At 31.8% G+C, this 21,367-nt stretch overlaps 1 protein-coding gene across 4 annotated transcripts; it reads right to left on the bottom strand.

Moving 5' to 3' along the window:
• Positions 1 to 213: 213 nt before the first annotated feature.
• On the bottom strand, positions 214 to 9,722 carry LOC124822872 (uncharacterized). Of its 4 annotated transcripts, none has more exons than XM_047294947.2 (7): positions 9,538 to 9,721; positions 8,591 to 8,935; positions 7,819 to 8,013; positions 3,847 to 3,936; positions 2,945 to 3,003; positions 629 to 779; positions 214 to 495 (listed from the first exon to the last, which is right to left on the bottom strand). In XM_047294947.2, the coding sequence occupies exons 2-7, from the start codon at positions 8,903 to 8,905 to the stop codon at positions 412 to 414; spliced, it is 894 nt and encodes a 297-aa protein (XP_047150903.1). In that variant the 5' UTR covers positions 8,906 to 8,935; positions 9,538 to 9,721; the 3' UTR covers positions 214 to 411. The 4 variants fall into 4 exon arrangements, with proteins under 4 accessions (XP_047150903.1, XP_047150905.1, XP_047150904.1 ...); XM_047294949.2 differs by lacking the exon at positions 9,538 to 9,721 and adding an exon at positions 9,443 to 9,537; XM_047294948.2 differs by lacking the exon at positions 9,538 to 9,721 and adding an exon at positions 9,279 to 9,432.
• Positions 9,723 to 21,367: the final 11,645 nt, after the last annotated feature.

Below are 21,367 nucleotides of genomic sequence, written 5' to 3'. Positions count from 1 at the left end.
ATTAACTTTTTTTAATATATTCTAGATTATACAATGCGTTTTTAATATATTCTAGATTATACAATTCAACATAAATATCTTTTTGACGGTACTATCCGAAATACATTAAAAAAATGGTGTAGAGATAATTTTTACCTTTCTATTATTTTAATTATAATTTTAATGAGTAATTTAGTATTTGTGTTTATTTAGGTGCAGGAAGAAAAAGGTAGGTGCAGGAAGAAACAGTCCAGCTTTTGCTATAACAATCTCGGACGATGCTTAGAAATGTCAGGTCAGGGTAAAAGACACTAAATCCTATATATAGCCGAAAGAGAGAGTTTAAAAATCTGTATACTCTGGAAATACGAGATCAGAATGAGTTATGAGGAACTATCAATAAGGCTAAGGCTTTCAAAAGCATTTACAAAACTAGTCCACTATGCTACAAGAAAGACTTTTGGCTTTGTCAACAGCTTCAACATAGTAATACAGTCTCCAGAGTGAAGCATTATCCTGCAGCAAATCAACAGGGTGAACATCTTATAATGCTGATCAAGTCTGTAATCATGAAACATAGTATGCAGATAAGATAATAAATTTTACATTATATACACACCCAATGATACACACCCAATTAGAGTACTACCTCTGTTTCGAGATCAACAATTACTTCATCACAACTTTGTTTTTCTGCTGGCGTATTTCGACGAAGTAACTCCACTACACGAACAAGATTTCTTGCTGGTAGCTTCTGAATTAAACACTGTAGCTGTTGTTTCTCAGCAAGGGTCATGGACCTGTATATAGGAGTGAAAATATAGTTGTGTAAGAATGTCTGGTTCAAACTAAACATCAAAGGAGAAAAGGATTAACAGAGTAGGCAGAAGGTTTTGGAGGTCACTTGAATCCCCAAATCATGTCTGATTTTGTAATGAACGAAAACAAAAAGATTGAGTACAACAAAAATGAAAAACAAATGACCAGAAATATAAATTTTGTATTTTTTTTGGGAGCATTTTTCATCTAGTAATTCAACTACAGAATTGTGAATATGACAGTATTCGCAATTACATCAGAGTGACTCAATCTGTCGTAAACCATGTTTCTATAGATTCATTAGCATGGGAAATGTTAGAGATATCAACAACTGACATGGGCAAAATCATGTATATACGTGGTGGAAACCCTGCCCATGTCAAGTTCACCATGTCATGAAGATTTGTGTATATAGATAGCATTGCTCATTCTTATAGTCCTCACCATGCAAGTTCGATCTTAGCGCACAAATGTGTATAAGAGGTACAAGTTTTATAATTTTCAAAGTCTAACATTGGTCTCTACGGGTGTCACTTTTCACGAAACCAAGTGAATCTTTGTCAGTTCCATTTCAGGGGGAGAGAATTCTAAAAGATAAAGACGAGTCTAATATAGAGCATTAGATGAAGAGGAAGCCCATACCAATTTGGACAATATTCTTTGGACAAAAAATATCAAAAGAGGGAAAAACTCTCTTTAGCCCCACAACAATGAGCCACTTGATATGAAGTTTCTGTGAAACAGGGAGTTAGTTATATAGTTTGGATACTAATTAGTTGGCTAGGGTGTGAAAGAGTTAAATCAATGGAAGGATGTAAGGATATTGGTTGTCGTCGTAAATTGAGACTTGATTCTTTGTCAAAGGAGAAATAGTTTGGGAAAGGGAAACCCTCGGGAGAGATTTATCTCCTATCCATTGTTCTTTTCAACCTATTCAAAAATATCTTTTGTTTTTCCTGATATCAATTATTGGTAAATAAGAACCCCTAAAGGTTACACTAAGATGGTAAACGTTAGTGATGATATGGCTATTGCTTAAGATTAAAAAAAATAATAGTAATAAGGTTTTGAGATATCTTATTTCTCAATATAAATAACCCTCTTTTTGATACAAAAAAGTGTTGAAAATCCCACATCGACTAGAGATAAGGCCAATTCATAGTTTATAAACGGGTGCAAACCTAATCCTACAAGTCAGTTTTGTGGGGTTGAATTAGGCTTAAAGTCTACCTTCTAATATGGTATCAGAGTCGTGGTTAGAGTCTATCCTAGCGACATTTCTTGTTTCTTGGGCATTTCTATTCCATTCGCTATCAGGCCGTTATCAGACTACCCAATTTCTACTATCATACACGAGATGTCTATACCTCGGCGTGAAGGGATGTGTTGGAAGTCCCACATCGACTAGAGATAATGCTTAATTATAATATATAAGTGAGATGCAAACCTCACCTTACAAGCCAGTTTTGTGGGATTGAGTTAGGCTTAAAGTCCAGTTCTAACATGGTATCAGAGTCATGGTTAGAGCCTATCTTAACGATAATTTGTTGTTTGCTAGACATATTGTTCCACCTCCTACGGGCCGCTATCAAACCACCCATTAAATATGATTAATCCCACGCTTATACCTCGACATGAGGGGGTGTGTTGGAAATCTCACATCGACTAGAGATAAGGCCAGTTCATAGTTTATAAGTGGGTGCAAACTTTCCCCTACAAGTCGATTTTGTGGGATTGAGTTATGAATGTCAGCCCAGGAAACTATGAAAGCGAACCTGGGAGAAAAGTTTGCAAAAAAAAAAAATAAAGGAACACCTCCGGAGACAGTGAGACTATCGAGCCAACACGATTTTAAAAAGGACTCTAGATTATAGGTTAAACTCCAAGGAAGAGAGAAATACTGAGTTAAACTATGTTTATGAGACAGTAAGAATACTTTATTTATATTGAGAAAAAGCAATCAGTACAGTAAACAGAATAATATCTTCTGATAACAGATATTATAAAGGAATAAAACAATATATTCAGCTATTTAAGTTCTTTCTTCTAAGAGACACATTCAAATTTCAAAATACTAATAGTCACTACTTTCTTCTAAGTAGTTATTATTCCTCTAAATATTCGTATAACAGTAATAAAAAAATACCTGCACTTGAGCATTATAGTATCCAGAAGGAACTCAAGTTTTTCTTCCATATACCCTAGCTAAGAGTAAACATTAAACAAAAATTAGATAAACATATTATATAATGTACAACAAATGCTTCAGTATCATAGTTACTCTGATTTTCATAATCATACAAACATAAAGGTGGTGTTAGATTGAAGTATTCCTATTTTCGTGTGACAATTTTAAAATTTGTTTACAAGAATCCAACATTAGTTGGAACTTTTTTTAAATGGGTTAAATGTTTTTAGTCCGTGAACTTTGATGCGAAATTAGAATTTGTTCCTGTTCAAAACTTTGATACATTTTGGTCTCCAAACTTTATAAATTAATGGATATAGTCATTTTAACCCAATTATGTTAAAAAACTTTTACGTGTCAAACACGTTTCCCAAATTAATATTGAAGAAAATGTGTCAAACAGTATAAACAAACGCTAGCATAAAACGCGTTAGACACATCAAAAAAATTTAATGTAATTGAACTAAAAGAATTATATCAATTCATTTTTAAAATAAGAGACCAAAATGTATTAAAGTTTCAAATAGAAAGGATTTTCAATTTTGTGTCAAAGATCAAGAACTAAAAACATATTTAATTCTGTTTAAATTAAGCTTTTTACTAAAACTTCCTCGTGAAAGGGTGGAAATCCAAGATTTCAGGAAAGGGAATTTTTTTATAAGTACGTCTCATTCCTGAGAATATTTTAGACATATCAAACATATTTATCACTTTCCCAAGAAACATAATTAACAAAATATATATTTCCGACGAAATATGATTCCCCAAACATATTTTTAGTAAGAAATGTGATTTCCAGGAATATTACCAAACACAACTTGATAGCAACTTTGGAATGACAAAAGTTCAAGAAAAATTACTGTTTTAGAGAGTTCATTGGAATGTTTCTTCACCATCTCCGCAACCTCCACACTATCATTCTTTAGTAGGAATTGAACATCATCACTAATCTAAAAATTCAAAAAGAGATGGATTTGTTAGAATAAATTATCTCTAATAGAATTTATTGCTAGGTGTTGTGTGCTTTGTGCTTGACCTAGTTCCTTGAAATGTCTTCAAGAATTCTATTTTGTTCATCATATATGATGTATCCCAAGCTATTACATATACGTGTTAGAATAATTACATCTATGTATCATCATTAAGCCTAAGCGGCATGCAGAATGCTAGATAATTTATTAATCATACCTAGTTTTGTACCTAGGTGTCTAGTGCAATCCCTTAATATTCCATGTACTCTTGTATTTTCATTATAAATAGAAGATAGTGAGAAGAATCTCTTAAGCCCTCTAGAAATATATTTTATCTATTTTAATCTCAAGTTGGTATCATAGCAAGTCGATCCTGCTATGGTTTTTGTTCCACCTTATCCACCAGCATTAATTATTATGCGTCTGTTCGGTGTCGTTTGCCACTGTTCACGGTTGTCCAGTAACTATCTACTACTGTTTGAAGCTCTTCAACACTGTCAACCACTATTCTTGTTGTTTCATCATTGTCTGTCACCATCCATCGCCGTTCACCGTCCACCATCGCAGTTTCGTTCAGCTACCACCGGATCTAGTTCATCTCTCTAGCAATGACCAACCCCATCGGTGCCAGAGTCCAGTTCTCCTCCACGCGCCGCCACACACATCATCTTTGTGTGCCACGAACAGGCGCATGTTGTTCATGTGCTGCCCTCTACTCGTCGAACCCCCTCTCTCTGTGTTGAAGAAAACCCCTAGGGTTTTCTGGTTCCTTGTTGTTGTGCCCATCACCTCTTTTTATCAAAAATGGCATCTAAAAGTGTTCTTTCATTATCCGGATGTCTCTCAATTATTTCCAACAAGCTAAATGGAAAAAATTATCTATCTTGGTTTGTTGCCATGGAAATGTGATTCCTTGGCCGAGAACATTATGACCACCTTGAGCAAAATGGAAGCCAGAATCCTGCTTAAAAAACTAAACAATGGAAACAAGCAGATTTCCAATTGTGTGCCTTGTTGTTGCAATCTATAGAACCACAACTTTTGATATCTCTTAGAGCTTTCAAAACATGTCACTCTTTTTGGAAGAAAGCTCAAAACATATGCTAACAATATTCAGTGTCTCTATGATACGACAAACAAGCTAGCATGTCCCAAAATGGCAGACCATGATATGCTTTCCTTCATGATTGAAACCCAAGCAGTTGTGGAAGAGCTGAGAATCTTCTTGGAAGTCGAATCTTAGGAGGACATCAAGAAGAAGCTTGACAAATATTATATGGCAATGGTTCTATGTGCTTTACATCCCGACTTTGATCGTATCAGAGATCAACTTCTGACCGATCATGAGGTCCTTTCCATGAAAACCTTGACCACACGCCTTCTTCGTGTCTCAACGCCTAAATCTCAAGAAGCCCATGAACCAGTGGAACCATCTATCATGGTTGCCTACATTTCTCAATCCATAGAAGGTCAAAATTCATGGATAATTGACTCGAGTGTTTTTGATCACATCTCTGGTAATAACTCCTTGTTCTCAACCCTTTCCTTCCAAGAAAAACCTCATTTCATTACCTGTACAAATGGCTCTAAAACTTGTTCAAAGGGAGTTAGTCAAGTCTCTCTGTCTTCCTTTCTAAATTTGAAATCTACCCATTTTGTCCCTAATTGTCCTTTCTATTTAATTTCCTTAAGCCAGTTAACCAAAATGTTAAATTGTTCAATAACATTTTATTCAAAATCTTTTGTTATAGAAGAGTGGCTCGAGAAGACAGATTAGAGAAGGATATGAAGCCAAAGGTTTATAACATTTTGAATCACGTCCACGGATATCCTGTGTTGCAGCTCTTAGTCCTAAAATGTTACATGATCGGTTTAACCATCCTCATTTGTCCAAATTAAAAAAGATATGTCCTAAACTTGGTGGTCTCCAGACCTTAGAATGTGAGTCATGTCAACTAAGAAAACATGTTAAATCTATCTTTCCTAAAAGATCTCAATCATTGTGTAATTCTAGTTTTTCTATTATATGGGAAAATTTGATAATGCAAATGTTATGGATGTTATGTAGAAATGACGAGAGGATGGGGAAGATCAGAAAATGTGAATCTTGGTTAATTCATTTGTTAATAAGATTTTATTCTTTTGAGGCAATGTAATGCCAATTATGAAATTGAATTCATCTCATACATTTTTCCGGTATTATTTTATAATGTGTACTACAAGAATTTTACAAGAATTAAGTTGGCATATTAATGGTTTTTAAAAAAAGAAAACATGTCAATTACTACATTTTCGTGACACTTGAAATTTAGGGTGTTAAACGACCTGCCGGATCAAAAACACCAAGAGAGTCATGGAGAGTAGAGTGAGCACAGTAGAGAGGGTAATTAAGGAAATGAGGGAGGAATCTAGAGCCAGCTTTCAAAGTCTCAATGATATGATACAAGATGTTATGCCAGACTTAAAAATATTGAAAATGGGTTTGAAGGAAGTCCAGGTTTTTGTAAACGGGGATAGAGTGGGAAGAAGAGAAGAGATTGATGATGAATGGGTGGAGGACAAAGAGAATACCAACAGGGTGGATGAAAAAAGTGGAACTTCCTTCGTTTGAGGGAGGGAATCCAATTGGGTGGATATCTAGAGTTAAAAAAAAAATTGAAGTCAAGGAAGTTTCACCCAAGGAGCGAAATAAATTGGCCTTCATTAGTATGCAAGGTGGAGCCCGTCATTGGTTCAGATTTTGGAGGAAGAAAACCAAAAATCCTTCATGAGGGGATTGATGAAAGCATTAATGAAAAGGTTTGGAGTAAGGGATAGAGCATCAGTGTTTGAAAAATTGGCTGCAAAAAGGAGAAGTGGAAGGAGTTTCTAGTGATGAAAGGTCTGGTGAGAGGACAACTAGAAGTAACTCAGGTAGAAACATTGAAAGGGACTCAAACCGAATCAAAGAGTTCTAGTCATATTAGCATGGCTAGAAGAGATGGAGGGGGAGTAACCTTAAAGTCTAAGGTGAGTAGTTCGCATCCAGGAGAAAATGGAACAAGGGGATGGCAGAATTTACCCTACCCTGAATATATTAAGCAAAGAGAAGAGGGCATATGTGGAGGACCATACAGTCCTAGTCATAAATATCCTGATAAGAACCTTCGAGTGTTAATTTTGGGGGAGAATGAAGAGGAAGAGGAGCCTAAAGAATGAGAAAATAAGGACCATTTGCAATCAATTTCTAGATTTTCACCTTGAGGACAAGGTTGTTCAGAATTCAGAGGGTATTGGTAAGACTTTTAAGGTGTATGTTAGAAAAAAGGTTCAAATTACAAGTTACAAAACACTTAACAATAATCGGAAAATGTTAAGTAGTGGACTTTAAGCCTAACTCAACCTCACAAAACCGGCTTGTAAGGTGAGGTTTAAGGAAGAAAGTGTTCCTCCTATAGAGGTGCGTCTTTTCATTTTAGAATAGGGCTTGTTTTGTGTAGAAGGGATTTTCTTCCCTTGGAAAATGTTGGATTTTTTTGTATTATGTTTTTTCTAATTACAGTGTGATCATACATTGTGTAGTAAGATTTGTGTGATAATTTCTTAAACTGAATTTGAAATTTGGTTTCTTGTCTCCAAGAAACCTAACAGATAACCATGCTAAATAGGTTAAATGTTGAAGCTTAGTGGTCAATTCTCAATAAATATGTCATCTTTTTTATTATTAAAATACTTTAGGCTTATTGGAAAAGCACAAAGGAAATGGAGAGGAGTCCCCAACAATGGTAAGCACAAATATTTATCCAACAAAGATTTTATGATTTTAAAAGGGTAAAGCAAACAAAAGGCCATATCAAATCAAACCTTGGATAAAAATTATACCTTGGTACTGCATTGGAGATTGACGTTAGAAGTTTGTGGAAGTAACAGGTCTGAAGATGAAGATGAGGACACCTTTATCCTTTTACTAGGACCTTGCACTAAATCATCATATGCATTCACTCTACAATTCAAGGAGTCTGATTTACATTTTATCCTGGATTGCAAATGATATGCCGCAACAACTGGCTCTACCATCTGCTTTTCAGTTAAACAATCAGATCGTGTCTAAATACCTTAGATTTCCTCAATATAGTAAATCACGTACTAATTGAAGTAGATAAACCACATGCATAAATTTTGAAATGGAAGCCATGAGAATAAATTGAATAGAAATAATCAAATATTCACAGTTAGAATTTCCCAAATTAAATCCTTCATCGATATCATGTAGTCATTTGGGATTTCGAGGTGAAGGGAATCAAAGGAAGGAGAATAGGTAGCCTGGATGGTGATTGTCCTTTAAAAATTGCATCCCAATCTTTCATGCTGTGGTTGGTACAAATTGAGCTATATCGCCGATTGATCTATATCATGTGATTCTCATAGGAAGGATCATAAATTAAAAATCTTAATAAAAGACCCCTCTTAATAAATGATCGAATGGGAAATAAAGAAAAAAAAACACGATCAATGGGAATATAATATCATCAAGATTGTTTGAAATGTACAAAAATCAAACCCGTGAGTTCTACTTATAAAAGTAGTTAAAGCACTGAGTCATCACAGCTCCAAGATCGAGAAATAAAAAGAAGGTTCAAGATGCTTAATGTACCTCATCAACTTCAGATGAAAGAGAATTGACACTCTGTCTGAGAAGGGATTTTAATCTGTCCTTTCTAAAGTCTGAAAGCCCAGCTCCAACACCATTAGTATATAGCGGACTAGAATTATCACCCTGATTGACTAAACTCTTTTTTCTTCCCTCTTCATATTTACTTTTAGGTAACTCGGAGATTTTGTCAGAAACAGGAAATGCATCCTCGTCTTGCGACAATAGATTTGCAATTTCAGAAGAGTAATACCCAAAGTAATCAGGACCTACTCTTTCGTATTTTTCAGATGCAGTGAAACTTGAATCAATTGACATGGCAGGAAAGTGAAGCACAGCAACTGTCCACTACATGAACAACAAAAAAATTGAAATCAATAAAAATATAAAAATAAACAGATACTAGCCAGGGCCTTGTAACATCAACAGCTCAAATGAGGGGAAAAAACCAAACACGTATTAGAGAATCAAAATACTAAACTGGACTGCATCACATGAGCTCATTCATAATAAAAGACAAATTACTATTCCTTTTCCCATTCATGTATAATAAGCTTTATCATAACAGGCGTAATATACTTATACCCATTGAATACTAAGTGCTTGAAACGAAAGACCAATAATAAAAATCATCTCAATTTAGACCCCTTGTATCAAAACATCAGCAACATTCTTATACATGACTAAGCACCTAATTCCAACTTTTCTTCTCTGCAAATGTCGTAATGCATGACCACTGTACAGAGCCGTAGAATCTCTTCCAATCCCTTTTCTTTCCAACCATTGGTGCGGTAGTGTATGGACTTTGACAGAATGCTTACAGTAAAGATAAAGTTAATGTTCAAGCAAAATTACCTATCAAGCTTTTCGATGCCCTAAGGATGATTAATAATAAAAAAGAAAAAAGAAAGAAAAAGAAAGAAAAAGAAAGAAAGAAACTCCTTCCTAACCTTTCGTGTCTTCTCTCGTTTTCCAGTTTAAGCTATTCTCCTCCCTTGATCTTTGTTTCGCTGCGGGTGCCCATCTCCCAATTCCTAGGTTAAGAGAACACCGCGGCCCTTTTAGGGGGATTTTCTTCCTCCACCTCCGTAATGTTTTCCTGCACCGTACTTTAAAGTTCCAATTTCAACTTCTTTTCATTTTCAATTCCGAAATATATATTTCAGTTTCAAAATATAAAATTTGTTTTTTTGAATTATACCATATGAAATGTAAAATAAAAAGTGCATTTCAAAATTCAGAATATAATTTTCTTTTTAACTCAAAAAAATAATAAAATAATAATATATAATAATGAAAAATAATAAAATGAAATAAATAAATTAATTTATAATTTAATAGTATGTGTGTGGTTTATATGATTTATATAAGTATTTACGTGTATATTATTCAAAGAAAAGTTTTTAGTCTAAGTTAGGATATGTGTTTATGATTTCATGGCCCAGGGTTCAAACTTGCCAGGGACAATAATTTTTGGTCTTTTGTTTGTTTGTGTATGTGCATGGGTCCACATTTATGTTGTTTTAAAGGAATTTGAGTTTGGGCATAAGATAGATATGGTTATAACAGAAACTGACAAGGAAGATATATTTAGGGGTTAGGGTTTGTTTCTTGGTGAATAAGTACATAAAGAGGGATTGGGGAAATGGGATAGAATTATTAGAGAGTATAGAAACGTGAGAGAGTGTAACATTGGGAGGAGAGATGTGAAGAGACCGGGAGGGAGTTGTGTACCGTGAGAAGCTTGGAGAAGAAGTTTTGAGGTTGTAGATAACATCCCTAATTTGGATGTCACAAGTCTCAAGGACTAAAATTTTTTCAATTGATTTCACTTACAAATAAACTTTAAGTTAATTATTAAATTCAGAAGAGAATTTCTTAATTAAATTGATTTCATACAAAATACAAGGTTAAATAAATATTTACAAGTTGTATAAGTATACATAAAGCCTTGAATTTTTTTTTTAGAAATAAAATATAATTCTATTAAAACTTAATATAATTTCTTTAAAATACACATTGAAATATCTTCTCGAAATTCTATTTCCCCTCTCGTAGATCTACGAAATCTCTGAAGCTTCTACAAAACATTTGCCTTCCTATCTAAGTTTCCGCATAACACAAACACACACAGAAGCATAGCAAATAAATGTATAGTGTGCTGTTCGAATAAGAACAAAGGATACATAACAATAATCATTTATCACCAAAGGAAATAACATTTCATACATAAAATCTTGTGGCAAAAGCATCATAATAATTCATATAAATGCACCACATACAAGCACATGGCAACAACAAAAGTCAATTGGAAGAAACCATGAAATTATAGGAAAACACTATAACAGAGGAGGGGTTGAATTATGTGAAACGCTCAAAATTTCAGAGTGTCATGGGTTATTGCAAAAATCATATACTTTAAAATTTCTTATAACGCAAAATCATATGTTTAAAAAACCTCAATATTTAAACTTGCAAAAACAAATCAAATTTAATAATTTCAAAAATCTTATTCAATTACATTATTCAAAAATAATGAAAACAACAAAGGAATAAAGATAACTTTGAATTACATTGTCTCAAAAGTCTATACCAAAAGAACTTTTAAAGAAACTCGAATCTTTCCCCATCATCTCTCGCATTTATCATGCTTCTTGAACATCTACAATAGCATATGCTCACATATAATACATTATACGATCATCGCCTATAATTCATTTTCACAAACACACACACGTATAGGATAAACTACCATTAAAACAGTCATAATAACAAGATATAAACACACTGATTATATGAACCATAAACAAACACCTAAACATAGTAGTAATAACAATATAATTCTTAATCCTCCTATAACATAAACAATTCAATCATAATGAATTACTCGATCCTCGATCCCTGACTCTCTATCCTTGATCCTCGATCTTTGATCTTTAACCATTGATGTCATCACTAACATATCACACATAGACCATTGGTCTATCCGCTCATCAACACCTATGCTAACTACACCACATGATACCATCACTATTAACATAACATCCTCTAGAGTATCATCTTTATTACGATCATCAACACATGTAGCTCCATCATGACTAACACCATCATGAACCACACCATGAGCACCACAATATCATAAACACCATAGTGGAAAGAATTAGTCTCATTTCTGTACCCCACCTCACTTGCCTGTAATAACTCCTACAAACCATCTGTAGCCTCCCTTGTAGATATGCTCGAATAGTCCTGCAATCCAACTTAGGAACATGCCTTTCCACTATACAAGGACAAGAAAAATACCATCACCCCCACACAAGGAAGGTTCAATACTCAAACATCATTATCTTTTCCACAACTATTTGCCAAAGAGAACATTCATCCCTTTTCCATAAATAGTATCAGGATTTACTAGATACAAGTAGACATATCCTTCACTCTTATGTTCATCAACCACACATTCAGATACATCCCAACACTTACTCATGCTCCAATCTCAAATACAAGTCAAAAATGGCCCTAAACATAACCATTAATCTCATATTTGATTGTCACCACGTTCTACAGCTCCTAAGCTTTTTATACATTCATTCTTCATCAAATTTGTCATTTTTAACAAAAATATACTGGGATAATCGATTATCATAAGTGATAATTAATTATTTCCAAGAAGTTCACAATTCCACAAAAATATACTGTGATAATCGATTATCACTAGTGATAATTAATTATTCTAGTGGCTTTAGCACATCAAATTTTCATATTAGGATAATCAATTATCATCCTTGATAGTTGATTATTCATAAACCAAACTCAACATCAATGCGTACATAATCGATTATAACGAATGATAATTGATTCCTATCGAATCAAAACACATCCTAGATAGAATTTAAGTGTTTAAAACACACATGCATCAACCCTAGACCACGAGGGAACATACCTAACACATCATGCATGCATTCAAACCTCATATACCCTTATGAATAGACCCTAATACACATGTTGCATCACTCGAATCATCCAAAACTCATCATTATGCAGATTACAACTCAAACAAACCCAACATATTGCATATGATTATCATACCACTCTTTATAACATATCTTTATATGGTAAAACCCCCAAACAACATACATTTATCCTCCATTAGAATCAATACATATTATCATGAGATAATCCAATAAAATATACATACTTTCATAGGAAAAACCTAACACAAACATAACATAAACCCTATCATCAAACATACACATACATTTAGCCAACAATAACAACATATAATCATAACCATAATAATTTACACATGCAACAAACAAGGATTTCCATGCAAGAAAATCAAGCATGTATAGCATACAACAAACAAAGGTTGGTTTTCTCATACCTTGACCAATACTAGGGCTTTATCTACACCCTAAGGATCACAACAAATATCCCCTTGCACTAAAGTTTTCTGAAGTTGAATCCTTTTCTTCTCTCCAAGAATGTCTCTCTCTCTCTCTCACCTTTAGGTTTTAGGATTTTGTCCTATTTTCCTAATGGTAAGAGTTTCTATAAGAGGTGTGTAATATAGTTACAACTATGTGTGGAATATACATAAGGTACTCTATTTATAATAAAAGTCCATAAGGAGTAATAAAAACCAACTAAAATAAAAGATATAGATAAGATAAATTTATCTTTAACTTAATTAACTCTAATAAGTCCTTAGGTAATATATTTTATCTAAATATTTTTACCAATTGATTATGATAAATCCCTAAATAATGCATTATATGATTATTATTATCTAACAATAATATTTAATTATATATAATAATATCTCAAGATATCTTTTAATTAACAATATTTCCAAATATCTTTTAAAATATCTAATAATAATTTTTATAATAATAATATCTCTTTTAATTTCTAAACCAACAAAGATTATATCTCCTATTTTCTCTCAGTTACATTTTAAAATAACAACTTTTTAAAATAATAACAACTAAATCTTCGAGAAGATTTATATAATATTTTTTATTAAATTTCCATATTATTTAATAAGCATGATTTTCATTTCTATACCCCCTATTTTAATTTATACACCTAATTAACAAATTGTAAAAGACCATTTTACCCCTAGACCAAAATATAAATAAAATCAAAAAATAACATAACAATTATGTTCTAACAAAGGTGTACACTCAATAACACTAATTACCAAACAAAAAACACCAAAATCACAAGACTACCTTATTTCTAAGACCTTTATTTCTCGGATCTTACATTATGGAAACACTTTTTCGTAGATGGATGTGTAGCAACCTTGGTGATGATTAGTTGGTCTACCCAGGTTGTTAGACGCTTGATTTATAAGACATTGTTTAAACCACAACGTTTAGAGATAGAGTACTTTTCAAGTGTTTAGCAAAACTAATACAACGTTTAAGAAAAATAACTCTTGAGAAAAATAACATCTAATGACAAGATCGTTTATCAATGGTTAACTTCGAAGACAACTGTACTATTTATAAATAAGGTGTTTTGTAAAGCTAAAACATTAAACATACAATTATTTTATACTAATTCACTTAATTGAGCAATGTCGAGTTCTCCTCTAGGACCTCTTAGATTGTTCCCCTATAACCTCAACAAGATTACCACTAAGTATTAGCACCACGCTTGGTTACATTAGTCAATCATAATAACACATGTTACGTTGACTAGAACTAAGTATTAACACTACTCTTGGTTATACTAGTCAATCCTGGTAACACCTATTACGCTTACTAGAATTGAGTATTAGACACTGCTCTTGGCAACCCTAGTCAATCTTGGTAACACCTTTTACACTGACTAGTCTGACTTTACCCACTCTTGGTTTCCCCTAGACATTTGTCTAGCAGACGTTTAATTCAACTAAGTTAACCAACAAATGTTTGAATTCTCTTTAGAATGTACAATCAATCAGATTGTTTACAAGTCTTCGATGATAACTCTCACAAAGAGGATGTGTTTACTTTACAACTCAATATAATAGACCTTGTAGGATTTTCTCTCTTCTTACAGATGTAAGGTTATGACTCTATAAAGCTTGAGAGTGTATCTCAAAGTTTTTGTTCTTGCACGAGTATAAGTTTCTCTTTTAGATGATCTATTTGTTATTTGTGTAGTTATCCTTCTTGATCTTCTTTCTAAGGGATCTTCTATTTATAGGCTTCATGGGAAAAGATTCGTTAGACAAGGCTTTCCTTCAATCCTCATATCTCCGTAGCCTTTTTGTAGGTAGCAACCATAGGTTGAAGTCAATGTATTAGAGCAAGCATGCTTTTTGCAGTACTTTAACCAAAGTAGTTTATACGAAATCTTCAACATGACTTTTGATGGAGAGATCATTCCATGAATGTCTTTCTTGTTTCTAACATCCACTTCTAACTTGTTCATGATGGAGTAGGTGGATATGTGCAAAAGGCATCTGCACAGAGTATAGTAGAGATGTATGTTGACATATATGTTTTTTATCTTATTACTTTTGTTGTTTGAAACATTGTGAATTTAATGCTTTGCATTGCGTTAAGAACAACTTGGTTGTTAATTTTTATATACATGTAGATCGTTTAAGCACTTTTGAAAAAATATCAAGTATTGGTTCATAAAGATTTTATTGTTGGATGAAAACATTGTTTAGTATAAGGTATTGTTTAACCTTTTAAAGGCGTTTACTAACAACTCATCGTTTAGGGATCTTTGTTTAGTATAAGAACACATTTAAGAAAGTGTTGTTCAACACATTTTTTTTGAAGCATTGTTTATAGCTTTAGCACATTTACAAAAAACATCATGTATTGCATTGTTTAGTAAAATATAATAAGAGTGCATTTAGCAAAAATATCATGTACCATATTGATGCGTTTACTAAAATACTGTTTAATGAAGTGACACTTTCATAATAAATAATCGTTATGTAATAATGTGTCTATTGTCAAAAGGATCGTTTGGCTGTAACGTGTTTATTGAAACTTTTCTTTATTTATTCAGATGTCATCACGCTTCTTTCATAAAATGTCCTTCATGCAACAATATTATTTTTACAATGAGAATACTTTGTCAAATACTCATTTCATTTATCATTGTTTGTTAAACTTCAAAACATGAAAGTGTTGGAGAGTCTTGTCTTTAGACGGTCTTGTTTTAACAAACTACACAATTTTGCATCGTAAAAAAAATGTAAATGCATAGTAAACAAAAGGTTGGCAACAACAATTTAACTGCGAGGACACATAAAACTGCACCAAAAATATCAATGCACCGTAAAAAAGCTTCGCAACATTATTTTATTGGAAGCATTGCATAAGACAAGAAAACAATGGCATACCGATTAGTAAGAACCAATACCGCATGAAAGCCTGCACCAAAACAAAACTACTACCATTCAGCAATCAAAATTCACCTTCAGGAAAAATATTACATGCCAACATAAATTTACCAAGAGCAACAAGAAAGGTCATCACCTTTACCTCTATCCCAATAAAACTTCAGCCCCTAATATTCCAGCAGCCCGACTCATGATTCCCTACCCTTAATCTAAGAAGAAACACGACTTACGTTTCACCAGACTCAGGCTCACGGTTTACTCAATTTTTTTTTCGATGCTATGTTTTCTGAATTAGCATAAACATTAATATATTACGTTGCCTACCCTAATCCTGTCATCAACTGTTTTTCCTTCCTCTTGCAAGAATAATTTTATGTTAATTACTGATCAAATCTGATTAAGGTTTCCTTTCACTCTCAAATACATTAAACAAAAAAAAAAAAATCTATTTATAACTCCTTGATTGGACGGTAGAAATTATAATCCTTCGTTACCTTATTTAGCATACAAAATTTGGTGATATATTATCATGATTGCACGTTAAAAAAATGTTCTTTCTTCTTTCCTTAATTAACCTCATACTCAAGTGCATATCTCTAAATTCAACGAACCTACTTCACTCTCCACTGAAAACATATGTGACTAAGAAAATAGTAATAATACCTTTTATCTCTAGCCAAGATGTAAACTCACCAAATCAAGCATGCTATCATAATTGAATACATTACGTTAATTAAACAGCGTATTGAAATAAATAAACACATTTTATGTACCAAAAAAATTAAATGCATATGACAACCAATGCAAACAAGGAGTTCTAACTATCTATGCTAATAACCATGCAATTTCTTATTATAATAAACATAGACCGCGTCCAAAACATCTTTCCGCAACTTTATTTTTTTCTAAGTTTTGTATTTGAGATTTAAATTTGACTTGAATGTTAATGTGTGTTCTGTAAATACAATACTCATTCACCTTATGGAGGACGAGTACCAACAAGATGAGTAGTTTGGAAAGTGAAGATCGAAGAATTTTGTGGAATTGAAGTGTTTGTTGGTACAACTTGGATTCTGTAAGAACAATAGTTTGTTTGAAGGACAGATAGATGGCTATGATGTAGTTAGTACATGACATTTCTAAAAAAAAAAAAAGAAAATTAAGTTCAGTTAAAATTTATTTATTTTGAAATGAAATAATACGGTACAAGTGACATTTTAACTTTTGGAAAGAAAACTTTTATGAGAATTCAACCAAAAATTAACTTGGTATTTGTAGCAACTATAAACGGTACATTAAAATTTAAAAGCGAAAATATATTTTTTATAAAAGATAAAATAAAAATTCGTTCAATAATTAAATATATGTATTCCTATGAATACAAAATATAAAGTTATAGTTTATGGACCTTTGGACATGAAAAGAATCAAAGTCAAATATAGACGCCGCCGTTCTCCGGAGGATAATGGAGTAGTAGAGTGGGATAAATATTTGAATATCACGCTTCCATGGTGGAAGCACTAGCTGCTGAACTTGATATTGAGTGCATATATTGAGCTGTAAAGGTCAACAACAATGGAGACAAATTGCTCTACGGTGGGTCAAGCACTTATCATAGACTTAGTTTTATTTGAAACTGAGTATCAAAGGGATAAATATCAATTATTCAGTGGAGGACTGTGATTCAAAAAATAAAAAAAATAATTGTCTAGAGGCCATTTTCAATGACCATTCGAAGTGGGTGATTGTAGGAAAAGACAGGAAAAAGAAGGCTATTTCGAAGGGGTGTTGGAAGATTCCATGCAACTTGGTACTATATTTCAAATATTCACTCGATTTTATTGGACTAAAGTAGAGCTGTCAAATGAGCCCCTTTAATAAGATTTGGCCCTAACCCATGTGGGTTGGGGCCAAAAAAGCCCACAGGGCCAAAAAAATTCTTTATTAAAAAAGCCCACAGGGCTAAAAACCCCTAAAGCCCTATAGGCCAGGGCCAGCCCATGGGCTTTCCTTTTTACAAAATTTAACGTCTAGAAACATAATATCATCATACAAGTAATCACAAATCATATGTATTTTTTATCCAGCTCTCATTTTATCTTTGTTAGTAATAACTTATAACCATAATTGATTCATGTATAATTATATTTTTTTACCAATAAAATTAATTTTCTACTTCATAACTGTTTCTATATTAATTAGTTTAATAATAATGCTTTTATACAATTATTTCTTAATTTTCAAATTTTGTTTTGATAATTTTTCATCTTAATTTTGGTTTCTTAATTTTGGTTTGTAAATTTGACGGTTCAGAGATATCCACATAAAATAGGTTTAAAAGTTAAAAAATTTAATTTAATATATAAAATTTTGATGAACTAACGAATTTATTTATAGATGGTAATCTATTTTGTCACTAGTTTAAATCAATATCATTCGACTAAGATTTGTGATCAAAATTACATTATTTTTAATTGGTGTGAGCATGTTAAAATTTTGACTTAATAACTTTTTAACTTTTTTAATTTTCCAAATTTAATAAAATTAATATTTATTATTTACAAAGTTATATAATTCTTTTAAAAAAAAATTTATGAAACGTATTATTTAGTCATTTACATCAATTTATATATTTTTATGTCTTTTTCATATATTTTATATTATATTCATTTGTCTTTTTTATTAGTTTCTTATTAAGAGACATTGATGTAATTTATTTATTATTATAATTTTTATTTATTTTATATGTTAATAATTAAATACAATAATAATTTTAATTTTAGTATTATAAATTATAACATTATATTTATTTAAAAATATTGTATCTATTATAATAATTATTTTTTATTACAATCGGCTCAATTATGATAAATAATTCAATAAAAATGATATTTGTTGGATAAAGATAAGTATGATTTTAAAATATTAATTTAATCTAAAAGGTTAGAAAAAAAATATGATTTTATAACCACTAGGATTACATCTAGATCTTGTATACTAACATATATGATATTTATAAGAATTTTGCCTAACAAGGATTTTCACTAAAAAGTTAGTTTTTTTATTACGTGAAATTAATTTTAAACTTTACAAAGTTTGTGGTTTAATTTTTTAATGTATATATATCTATACAAAACATTCAACAAAAGAATTTTATATGACAAACTATAAAAAATAAAAATTTTACACCGATATTAAAAATTTATCCAATCAGTAGATTTGAATTTAAAATCTATCCATAATTAATATTTCAAATATTTATATAGATATTAGAATTCGATTATTGAAAAATCGAATTTTCAACTGTGTTACTTTTATAATTTATTTTTTGAATTTTTTTTCATTTTCTTTTAAATAAAAATAATAATAAAAATTTTCTTTTTTAACTTTCCAAAATAATAAAATTATATATTTAAAATATACTTATAATTAAAAAATTATTTTAAATAAGTTTTTATAAAATCAATATTTATACATTTATATTTAATTAAAAAGATATTAAATATCATGTAAATTTTGAAAATTATTGAACTTGTAAAGTAAATAAAAGAAATAACTAAAAAAACATTAAAAGTGAACTAATTTAGTTTGGGGGCTAGCCCCATCATAACCCTACCCCAGCCCACTTTATGTGGGGCTTTAGGGGTTGGGGCTTTTAAAAAGCCCCCTATTAAGGGGGCTAGAAAATTGGGGCTTGATTTTAGAAGGGGTTAGGGTCAACCCATGGGCCAGGGGCTCAAATGACACCTCTAGACTAAAGTAGCACACTCTTTGGATTCTTTAGCATTTGGTGTTCATACTGAATCGAAGATTTATATACTCTAAAAGGAAGTTTGGGAAGAAAGAATGTAATAGAAAATAATTTTTAGTAATAATTTATTATTGCTCTTAGCTAACGATCGAGGTTTTGAAAAATAAATATCTGACATATAATAAAATCAAATTACTTCACCTTTTAAAATATTTTCTTTGTTAAGTTCATAGAGAATATTATAAAATCAAATCTATTTATGTAGACTAAACCATAAATGTCAAGTTCGATGATGTTTCTCAGAATGTTAGGAGACTATCAAATCTTGAAAATGGCTTTGTAGATTTGTAGATTGTTAAGTGAAATGAAGAGAGAGAGCAAGATCCATATGTTCATGAATGGATTAGGTGAAAGCGAGACACTAGACGAAGATGCCTAAGAGACGATGGACCATTTAAACCACCTCACTCAAGTCACACCATCTAAATGACAATATGTTTTAATATCACCCATAAGAACAAATCCTGGGAGAGAAAATATGGGGTTAGTATCTTGCTTAAAAAATAAGCTACAATGACCATCATATCTATATTGAGCCCAACAATATAAAAGATTTAATCTTGAAGGGATAACTTAATCAATTTACCACAAAAATGATATTAGGAATTTGGTATACCACCTCTGGGAACAAGCTGAAAGAAGACGGTAAAGCTATGATCAATAGCGCATGGTTGCAATCATCGAGAATGTACAGACTTTATAAAATCTTTTTTGATGGAAACCATCCATTGATAACGCAGTTGGCTAAAAATAGAAGAAGATGAAGTGTCATTGAGGAAGACTTCACTTTAAGATTGTAATATTAGGATTTTCTTTCTTCTTCTTAGTCTTGTATAAATTGTATAGGTATAAAATTTCTTTGTATTTTTGTAGGATCAAATTGTATAGGGAGGTTTAACACACATACATTAATAAAATATTGTTTGCTTTGGATCGTGTCCTTACGGATTTGTTTTTGATATATCACTCAAAAAGACATCTTACTAAGGAATGTATCTATCTTATGTGTATATAAACTCATGTTCATCTCTTGTTTTATTTTAGATTGAGACTTTGTTTGTATCTTAACAATCCTCCCATCAAACAAATGACTATGGTTCTCCACCTCTCCTACAGCAGAAGTATTTTCTTATCCGAGTACACTACAGACCCATGGTCATGTCACTGAGCATTTCTTATTCTTCATCTCCCATGATTCATCTGGCTATCTTCTACTGGCCACCTGTCAGGGCTTCACCTTATCATGGAGAGACGTACTCGTTTGAGCCCGATCACCAGACCTGAACCATCGACTCTGATGTTAATTTCTCTCTCCCACATCAACCTATTACCCAACAAAATATTAAGGGGAAAACTTGTTCTTTTTTTTCCTTAACGCGACTTGTCAACAAAATGTATTTGTTATAATAAATTATCAATTGGATTTGTTTGTAGAACCTCTTAAATAGTAGTTTGATTGAGAAATAACTCAACGTATAACCCATGAATTTGGAAAATCAATATAAATATTTTTCTTTATTCTTGATTTGTTTTTTGCTATATATTTCAGAGTACTTAAAATGGAAAAAATTGTCTTTATTCAATTCCCCAATTACCTTTCTAGAGTTATTTT

This window comes from Vigna umbellata, chromosome 5, assembly GCF_029865625.1.
Source record: "Vigna umbellata cultivar VRB3 chromosome 5, Vumbellata_1.0, whole genome shotgun sequence".
NCBI lineage: Eukaryota > Viridiplantae > Streptophyta > Magnoliopsida > Fabales > Fabaceae > Vigna > Vigna umbellata.
Note: the sequence above shows the minus strand (reverse complement) of the source record. Positions and strands in the feature narration are given on the sequence as shown.